General features: G+C 45.2%; 1 protein-coding gene across 1 annotated transcript in view; it reads left to right on the top strand.

Moving 5' to 3' along the window:
- Positions 1–8400, top strand: part of PGM1 (phosphoglucomutase 1) — a 63650-nt gene extending 55250 nt beyond the window's left edge. The window contains exons 9-11 of the mRNA XM_012639446.1: positions 1157–1340; positions 4045–4179; positions 7756–8400. Of these exons, the coding sequence (XP_012494900.1) occupies positions 1157–1340; positions 4045–4179; positions 7756–7845 (409 nt within the window). The 3' untranslated portion in view covers positions 7846–8400. The remainder of the gene's footprint in view (positions 1–1156; positions 1341–4044; positions 4180–7755) is intronic.
- The last annotated feature ends 1264 nt before the right edge of the window (positions 8401–9664 follow it).

Here is a 9664-nt window from a genome sequence, read left to right as displayed (position 1 = left end):
CTCGTAGCTCATTCTGTCTGAATGCAAAGTCCAGACTCTTTCCATTACACCCCTCTGTGCCTAGGATTTATAGAACATTGCCCTTGAATACCCAAAGGTCATAGATATAAAGCACAAACACCTGGTTGTAATTTCTTGCTGTTTATCATTTTAACTGGGGGAAAGAGCTGACTTTGAGATTAAGGGGACTATTTTGTCCTTGATTCATAGAATCTTGGAGCCAGACTAGATTGGCCTTAATTCCCCAGTAGTTCTCATGTCTCGGAGGTGTCATCTTGCACATATCGTATTTGTTTCACTATTGCAAATAAATATAGACTCTGCTCTCTTGAGACTCTAAAAAATAACTTTCTCAAGAGAGTGTGAACCACTAGGTCAAGAAAAGCCACCTGTAAGAGTCTATAACGTCGTTAAGAAAGAAGTCAAGAAGAATTCTTGAAGGAAAAATAATTGTGATAGAATTTCATTTGCGATGCACTTTTTTTCCCTTGGCCCTTTTGCATGCACACTGGGCCGCCTCTGTCAGGAGGAATCCACAGCACTTTGGACCAGAATGCTGGCTCCCTGAAAGAAGGGACGTGTCTCAGATGTGGAGTTCGTGTTTGGCTTCTTCATCTGGCCAGTGAAAACTTGGCTTTGCTTTAGGAATCTCCTGTGGAGACTGGAACTCTACTTAGTCAAACTCTCAGCAGCCTCAGGCAGGTCCCAGACTGGAAGCAGTCTCAGCATTCGCCCCAAAGAAGCTCACGGAATTTGGAAGAGAAGTGCCTCGGCTATGTGCTCCTTTATGTAGAGTTCTCTAGAGATAACATTGCTTTTGATTCTACCTCCTCAGGATGTTGTGATTAAATGTTAGATAGTATCTCTCAAAAGCCTTTGAAGCATCTTAGAGCTTTATTCTGTAGAAATGCCAAGATAGGTGTTTCCTGCTTATTCAGAAGCTCATAACCCTTCCCTGAAATCCTCCAAGCCCTTCCTTTCATCCCTGGCCTGTTCCATCCTCAGTGACTGACAGGCCCATATTTTTTTGCCAGCTTCTTCTGAAGTTAGATGGTTTTGGGGGAAGGCCAAAGAAACGATGAAGAAAGTGCTGATTGAGGTACCTGGGTATGATTTGAAGTTAGCCCGTGGGCCTCAACTCCGTGACTTCTTCCAGGTATGATTACGAGGAGGTGGACGCCGAGAGTGCAAACAAAATGATGAAGGATTTGGAGGCTCTGATGTTTGATCGCTCCTTTGTGGGGAAACAGTTCTCAGTGAGTGACAAAGTGTACACTGTGGAGAAGGCTGATAACTTTGAGTACAGTGATCCGGTGGATGGAAGCATTTCAAGAAATCAGGTAGGAACAGATTTAAGTGTATTTGGGAGAGAGGCCTCAGAGCTCATCTCTGAAGTCTTGAGGGAAAAAGGAAAAAGGCCTGTGGGTCTTCTTTCCTCTGATGCCCTGTTTGTTTAGGTAGCTGTTCTCAACTGGTTTTATGCTGAGTTACATGTGACTCTCACATGCACTTGTAGGGACAGTGGTTTGTGCCCTGGTTCTATCAACCCCCCTTCCCCTCATTCTGGGAATCCTAGCCTAGACTCCACGGGATTTTCACACCCTCTGGAAACATGCAAGATGACGTGTTGCATGCACATGCAGAAAGGAGCCCCAGAATCTAAAAATGGCAGAGAACTGTGGCCTTAGATATCAGCTCCTCTCTTTTCTCTCAAGAGATTGTAGCAGCATGATAGTGGGAGAGTGACATTATCATATGCATTTTTTTCTTATGTTCTAATTTCTAAAGAAAGAAGAGAAAAACACAGGGTGCCCCGAAAGTCACCATACATAGGGAAAATGGGAAATTGTAGCTAGATGTACCCTTATTTAGAAAATATTCATTATAAAATTTTTCCTTTGTATGGAGACTTTTGAAACACCCTGTGTATGAGGCATTCCCAGACTTAGAAATGTTAACAGTTATTATCCACGGCACATCACCTGCAGCCCACCTGACACGGCAGTGCGTAGCGAGACACCGGCTCTTGCAGACCTACCAAGCAGGACCCAGTGGCCAATCTCCTGCTCGTCCCTGACAACTCGCAGTGGGGTCCGAGTGCAGTGCCAACCCACCCTTTTCTCTGTTTCCCTCCCCTTCCCCTCCCTGGCAGTGGCCAATCTCCTGCTCCAGTTTAGAACCTGGACCATTTCTAGGTGTAGATAGAGTTGTTAGGGTTTCCCTCACCATGTGGCGGGTACCCAATGCTGTAGGCTGGGTCGGGCCTTCTCCCAGCTTCTCACGAACACTCGGGGGTCCAGGGTCCTCTCACCTCTGGTTCTGTTGCTAGATGTTGTCACAGAATGGACTCATCTCTGGTAGTTTAGAAACAGAGATAGTGAAGAGGCAGGTGAAGATTCTGTTACAGCTTCCAAGTTTGCTTTTTCCTGATAGACCCAGATTTTGGGCCTGGTCCTTCTCAAGGCACCCGACAGGGTTGGGAAGTGATGGGCTGCATGATTTGTTGAAAGCTTCTCTCGGAGAATGGGTAGCAAACGGGCGGATGGAGCCTGGCCACGGCCCACCCCCCAGTGCCTGGAGTCTCCTGTCCCCAAACCCTAGCATGAGTGGTTTATCATCCTTGTGCTCATCCACCATCTGTGAGGACTTTGGGTATGGTATGTAAGATTGTAAACTATGTCTGAACTAGTTAGAGCAAGGGTGGAGGAGGACAGGAGTGTAGAAAAGAAGAGGCTGGGACTGAGGGATGGCAGAGGGGAGCCGAAGTTTGAGTGGTTAAGTGTTCAGGGAGAAGGGAAGTTCAGGAAAAGCCAGCCCCAACTCCACATGCCTCCAGCCACTGCTAGGGGGGAGGAGGGGGCAGAGATGCCTGTGGGAGGTGGCGGCATAGGATGGGGCTGCTCTCTGTGTGCTGTAAAGAAGGCAGCTGCTCCACTTTCTGTCACCAGAAAACCTGAGCAGTTAGATGGACAACCAGGGGGCAGGGAAAATGTTCCAAAACAGATATAGCATCTGCAATCGAGTGAAAAGAATTTAGAAGCTTCAAGTTGAAGCTGTGGTGGAAGGAGACCGACCCTGGTATGTTTCTAGAAAGCAAGAAACGGTAAGTGGAAGTGAACTATATCCCCTCCATGTGACTAACCGGGGCATGTGCTCTGTGTATCTCATCAGCTGTCCTCACTAAGGAGCGCTAATGAATATCACAATAAACACTGGACAGACAGCAGGCGGGGAGTAGTGTCTTTCCTCTGGTCAGTCTTTGGCATCACACAAAGTTCTTCTTTTTGCGGAAGAATGGATAGACTCATAAAGACTGATAGGTCCTCAGGCAACTGTCTGGCCCAGTCTTCTTCTCTCAGGTCGGGGAATATCTACCCAAGCGTCTCCAGTCTTTTCTCTGAAGTAAGAAGGTGACTAAGGACCAAAGGTGCTGCCAGGGAGGGGCAGGGCAGGGCAACAGAGAAAAGGGTGGGTTGGCACTGCACTTGGACCCCACTGCGAGTGGTCAGGGATGAGGTCTGCAAGAGCCGGTCTCTGCCATTCGGGACCTCTGGCCTCCTGTCCTCTTTTCCAGGCTCTCTACCAGGGTTTTGTAAAGAGTCTTTCCCCTTGCCTGCCTGAAACCTCTTCTGCTCTCCTTTCAGCCCCTTCTGTCCATGTTCCCTGCTGGTCTGGGGGTGGAATTTCTGCATCTAGTGGCTTTACTTACTTATTAAGCTTCAAGCTAGAATGGTTAGTCCATAAATCACAGGGAAGCTGGGAGGGGAGGGAAGCCCTCATGTCATCCGGCATCATGGAAATCAGGTCTCCCCACACCCCTAGAAATGCTCCTCCTACCTTGGCCAAGCCCCCATCGTCCAGATGCAGAGAGGTTGACAGAAGGCTGACTTATGAGGCTCAATTGCTGCCATTTATCAAGGACCTAATCCTCCAATTGATCAAGTATGGATGAAATTAGCTCCCCAGTGAACCCCTCATAATTTGCCAGCCTTCAATCTCCCTTCCAGCATGTGGGAAAAAGAATTCTCTGCTTATCCTTTCCAGGGCTTGCGGCTCATTTTTGCAGATGGTTCTCGCATCATTTTCCGACTGAGTGGCACCGGGAGTGCAGGGGCCACCATTCGACTGTACATCGATAGCTATGAGAAGGACATTGCCAAGGTCAACCAGGACCCCCAGGTAATGCCCAAGCCCCGTGCCCTGATTAGTCTTCTGTTTGAAGGAATGACAGTGGTTCCATTGAGCCTGTGTTGTCAGCACCCATTTATCAGATGACCCAGCAGAGTACCAGCTGTACTCACTTTCCTCCATATCTCTTTCAGTATGTCATTTACTCTTTTCCAAGCCCTGTTCTAAGCCTCTTGCATGAATATACTCATTTAATTCTCAAATGAGGTAGACTCTATTATTCTCCTTATTATAGATAAGGAAACTGAGGCACAGAAAGGTTAAGCAACAGTTAATTGATGGCAGATTCAGGGTAACTACTCTTTCAGTCAGCCCCTCCTCTGGTGTTCTGGTCTGATCACCTGCTCAGGCGGAATACAAACTGGTTCTAGATTTGGTGGGGGCGGGGACAGGCAGTTTCATGTGTCTTCACAGAAAAATCTGCAGACTTGCACCCCAGTAGGTTGGGTTCCCCAGCCACCCACAAAGAGTCTCCAGAAGTATGTCAATGAGGTGAGGGACTCTGGAGCCATAGATGGGACAGAGAACTTGGAGGACAACCACCAAAAGGGAGGAACCAAGGGGAGGCAGTGACGTACAGGGCAGAGCTTCCCCAAGCGGGCTCCTCACGACACTCGTCTTGACGGAAGCTCCCAAGCAGAGCTCCATAGCCAGAAAGAGTTGAGGAAGTGTTGTGGCACATTAGCCCCTGCTGGGTGATTCATAGCATACACCGCACCTTAAAGGCTTCAAGAAAACTTACAGGAAAGACACCTGTTTAAATAGCTTTTGCCAAAGGACCTGAATAGACATTTCTCCAAAGAAGACAGGCAAATGGTCAACAGGTATCTGACAAGGTGCTCACCATCGCTAATCATCAAGGAAATGCAAATCAAAACCACAATGAGATACTACCTCATACCTGGTAGGGTGGTTATTATCAAACACATGAAAGATAACAAGTGTTGGCAAGGTTGTGGAGAAAAGGGAACCCTTGTCCACTGTCGGTAGGAATGTAAATTGGTATAGCCATTTTGGAAAACAGTATGGAGGTTTCTCAAAAAATTAAAAATAGGACCACCACATGATCCAGCCATCCCCTCTTCTGGATATTATATCCATAGGAACTGAAATCAGTATCTCATAGAAATATCTGCATTCCCACATTCATTGCAGCACTATTCACAATGGCCAAGATAGGGTACTAACCTAAAAGAAACTGTGGTCTGTGTGTGTGTGTGTGTGTGTGTGTGTGTGTGTGTGTATGTATATACAGAGAGAGAGACAGAGAGAGAGGGATCTCTATATATATCACAATGGAAAATTATTCTGCCTTTAAAGAAAAAAAGGAAATTCTGACATTTGCAACAACATAGATGAACCTGGAGGACATTATGCTTAGTGAAATAAGCCAGACACGGAAAGATAAATACTACATGATCTCACATATGTGGAATCTAAAAAAAGTTGAACTCATAGAAACAGAGTAGAAGGGTAGTTAGCAGGGACTGGTGGGGGCGGGAAATGGGGAGATGTTGGTCAAAGGGTACAAAATTTTGCTTACGTAGAATGAAGAAGTTCTAGATGTACAACATGGTGGCTATAATTAATAATACTGTGTTGTATACTTGAAATTTGCTAAGAGAGCAGGTCTTAAGTGTTCTCAGTACTACCACCACAGCAAAAAAGGTAACTATGTGATGAGATTGATATGTTAATTAGCTTGACTGTAGTAATTAGTTCACTGTGTATATGTATATCAAAGCATCATATTGTATACCTTAAATATAAATAATTTTTATAAAAAATTAAAAGTAAAATAAAATTGATAGCAATTGCCATGCTTATTTTTTCTACAAAGCCTATTTTCTTCTAACACCTAATTAAAATCCTGTGAAAATTATTTGGAAACCCCTGGCATAGTAGTTTTGAGAATAGGTTTTGGAGTGAGAGAGATCTTGTTTTAAATTCTGTTCCTGCCACTTAATAACTGTGTGTTGCTGGGTAAGTCATTTCAATTTTATGAGTCTTGGTTTCCTTGTCTGTCAAATGGCAGAATAATACCTACTTCATAGAGTTGTTACCGGGATTTAGGGAGACAATAATGTAAAATGCTTAAATACTGTGGCCGCCACACAGGATTAACTTTTGAGAATAAGCAGCTGTTATAGTTCTTTTTTTTTTTTAGTCTAAATTTTAAAAAAAAATTCTAAAAAGCATGTAACATAAAATTTACCATCATAACCATTTTTAAGTGTACAATTTAGTAGTGTTATATATATTCACATTGTTGCCCAAATTTTTTTTTTTTTTTTTTGCAGAACTAAAACTCTATACCCATTGAACAACAACTCCTCATTTCCCCCTCTCCTCAGCCCCTGGTACTACTGTTCCACTTCCTGTGTCTATGAATTGTCCACTCTGGGTACCTCATCTGAATGTTATAGTTGATTTTGTTACAGAAAGGGGGCGGTGAGAGGACGCATCACTGTTACATTTTTTCCAGTGTCCGGGCTCCAGTTTCAATCATCGCCAGAACCCTCTTGTGTTGTAGGCACCCCTCAAACATAACCAAAGGCAGTGAGGTCTGCATTGTAGACACTTAGAATAACAGAGCAGGAGGAAAGGAAGAAGGAAAAAGTGTGTCTGTCTTTTTATCCTCAAGATAAATGCTGGCACATGGTAGATACAAAGAATGAACGAAAGGTGCTGCTTCACAGTTCTGGGGGGTGGGATGGCACTGAAGGGGGCCGCCATCCAGTGGGCAGGCGCGGTCTCTTATCTGTGGTTGCTGGGCCACAACCTCAGCACCTCCTGGGGACTGTCCAAGCCCTAAGGGGAACACGGCAGGCTCTGCACGTAGAGTCGATTCTCCTTCTCATCCAGGTATAACGCATCGGTGGAGATTTAGATAAGAGAAAGCACCAGTTGGCAGTAGAAAATGTACTATGCTGGCTCTGCCATTGAGTCATTTGGTCAAATCACTTCACTTCTTTGGGTATCAATTTTCTTATCTGTAAAATGGGTAGTTCAACTAGACGAGTAGGGTTTTTTAAAAAAATATTAAAAATATTTATTTAAGCAGAAGAATTCTTGTTTTTTCTTTAAGTGAGAGGTAGATGTGGGGCCGGGAGTTCTCACATTTTGAAAGATCTCTTCAGGTACAGTGTGGGAAACCAACTGGAGGATGCAAAAGTGGGTATGGAGGCCCAGGTGAGAGAGGGAACATGGGCTCGGCAAGGGTCGTGGCAGCAGGATGGAGGGAAATGGGTGCCGGCGTGAGACATTTAGAAGGGAAAAGGCACTGGGGCTTGATGACAGATTGCGCGCGGGGAACGCGCAGAGGAAGGCGCCAAAAATGACTCAGTTCACAGTGTACATGAAAGACTGTGCGGTTGATTCACTAAAAGAGAAACTGCTGGAACTAGGGAGAAAGAACATATGTCTGTTTTCAGGCTTGTAGAGTGTGAGGAGGCTTGGAGACCTGGGAGTAGGCAGTCAGACGCAAGAGGCTAAGTTAGGGCTGGCGCTAAGGTCCGTGTTTAGAGAAAGTGATGGAAAAGGTGCTTCTCTTTGTGTCCCCCTCAGGTCATGCTGGCCCCTCTTATTTCCATTGCTCTGAAAGTCTCCCAGCTCCAGGAAAGGACGGGCCGCACTGCACCCACCGTCATCACCTAGGAAGACAGGCCAGATGCAGTACGTCTCTCCGCCCCAGGACCCATCCAAGTCATCCGACTGAAGAGCGTGGACAGAAACACAGTGTTGTGTGCCAGGCTTTTTAGGATTTGATTTTTCCACTAACCCGTTGCTGACAAATGGTGCATTTGTAAGACACTGCTAATTGAGATGCCCTTGGAAAAGACAGGAAGAGGACCGGGGGCTTACGCTAATGTCAGTTCCTTTTCATGCCCTTCTGCACTGCTGCTGTGTGGGTGTTTGTCTCCTTAGTGTCGGGCACTGTTTACACTACAATGCAAGGCAGGCGGGCGAGGCCGTTTTTCATCCTTAGGATGTGCCAGTGAAATGACAGCGCAGATTCCTTTCTTCTTGGCAAATCTCCACCCCCCCATCTACTGTTTACATGTAACCCAACAAAATGCAATTTCTGGTGCCTTCTGTCCAATTAGTTCTTTCCTTAGAGTGAGACGTACTTGTCTACAGATTTCTGCCTTGTTTGGCAACATGGGTCCCGTTCATACAGATATTTTGGGATATTAAAGCAAAATAAGCTACTATTGCCTGTAATCTTTATTTTTTTAACTTGCAAAGTGTTTTTTTTAAATTTCAGAAAGAAAACAGATTTTTTTTTTCTGACGAGGGAGGTATTATATTTTGTTTTGATGTCCTAGCCAGAAAACAAAATAGTCTCTGGGCTAGATTGAAAATCCTTAAACTCAAGAACTGTAATTTTTAGGCCAGGCGCGGTGGCTCACGCCTGTAATCCTAGCACTCTGGGAGGCTGAGGCGGGTGGATCCCTCAAGGTCAGGGGTTTGAGACCAGCCTGAACAAGAGTGAAACCCCGTCTCTACTAAAAATAGAAAGAAATTATTTGGACAACTAAAAATCTATATAGAAAAAATTAGCCGGGCATGGTGGTGCATGTCTGTAGTCCCAGCTACTTGGGAGGCTGAGGCAGTAGGATCGCTTGAGCCCAGGAGTGTGAGGTTGCTGTGAGCTAGGCTGACGCCACGGCACTCACTCGAGCCAGAGCAACAGAGTGAGACTCTGTCTCAAAAACAAAAAGAACTGTAATTTTAAATCTTAGCAGGGTTAACTGAGCTCTGATCCTGCTAAGGTAGACAAATTAGGCTTGATGTGGGTAACTTGGAGCAAGGGAAAGGAGGATGATTTTTGGGAGATCTTACATAGCAAAGCAATGCCACGTGCCTTACACTGCTGAGGTGCCTTGATGCCTATGGAAGGGACGGAGGCAGAACTCTCAGAATCCTGGAGGAGGATTACTGGCATTGGGCTGGAAATCTGAGCCCACTGGCGTCTTGTTCATCTCAGAACACTTATCAACCCACAGTGCGACATTGTAGTTAAAAGCATCACTTGGGAGCCAACAGACCCCAGTCTGAATCTCATTTAAGACCTTGAGTGACCTTTGAATATCATTCCCCTCATCTTTAGAATGGAGATGAAAATAGTCTAACATTACAGAGTTGTTGAGTAGACCTGTGTAAAGCACTGAGCACAGGATATCTAGTTCATGGTAGGCTGTCAAATAAATGGAAACTAGGATTATGTTTAAGATATTGTTTCTTGATTTTAAAGTACTATACATATAGAAAAAAACAAAAACTACAACACGAATATTTGCAATACATTTTATAGTTTGCAAGGCACTTCCACAAAGTCACCTTGCTGTATGGGCTACTCCAGAAACTCAGCCCAGCTCTACACCCCTTCCCAACTCAGTGATCCTTGTTCACTTTCCCTGGCCCTCTTCTGCCTCCTCCTATGCTGAATTAGCTGCAGACACTCCCAGTTCTG

The sequence above is a fragment of the Propithecus coquereli genome, unplaced genomic scaffold (genome assembly GCF_000956105.1).
Source record: "Propithecus coquereli isolate 6110/MARCELLA unplaced genomic scaffold, Pcoq_1.0 Scaffold14, whole genome shotgun sequence".
Taxonomy (NCBI): domain Eukaryota; kingdom Metazoa; phylum Chordata; class Mammalia; order Primates; family Indriidae; genus Propithecus; species Propithecus coquereli.
This window is presented reverse-complemented; position numbering and strand designations above follow the sequence as displayed.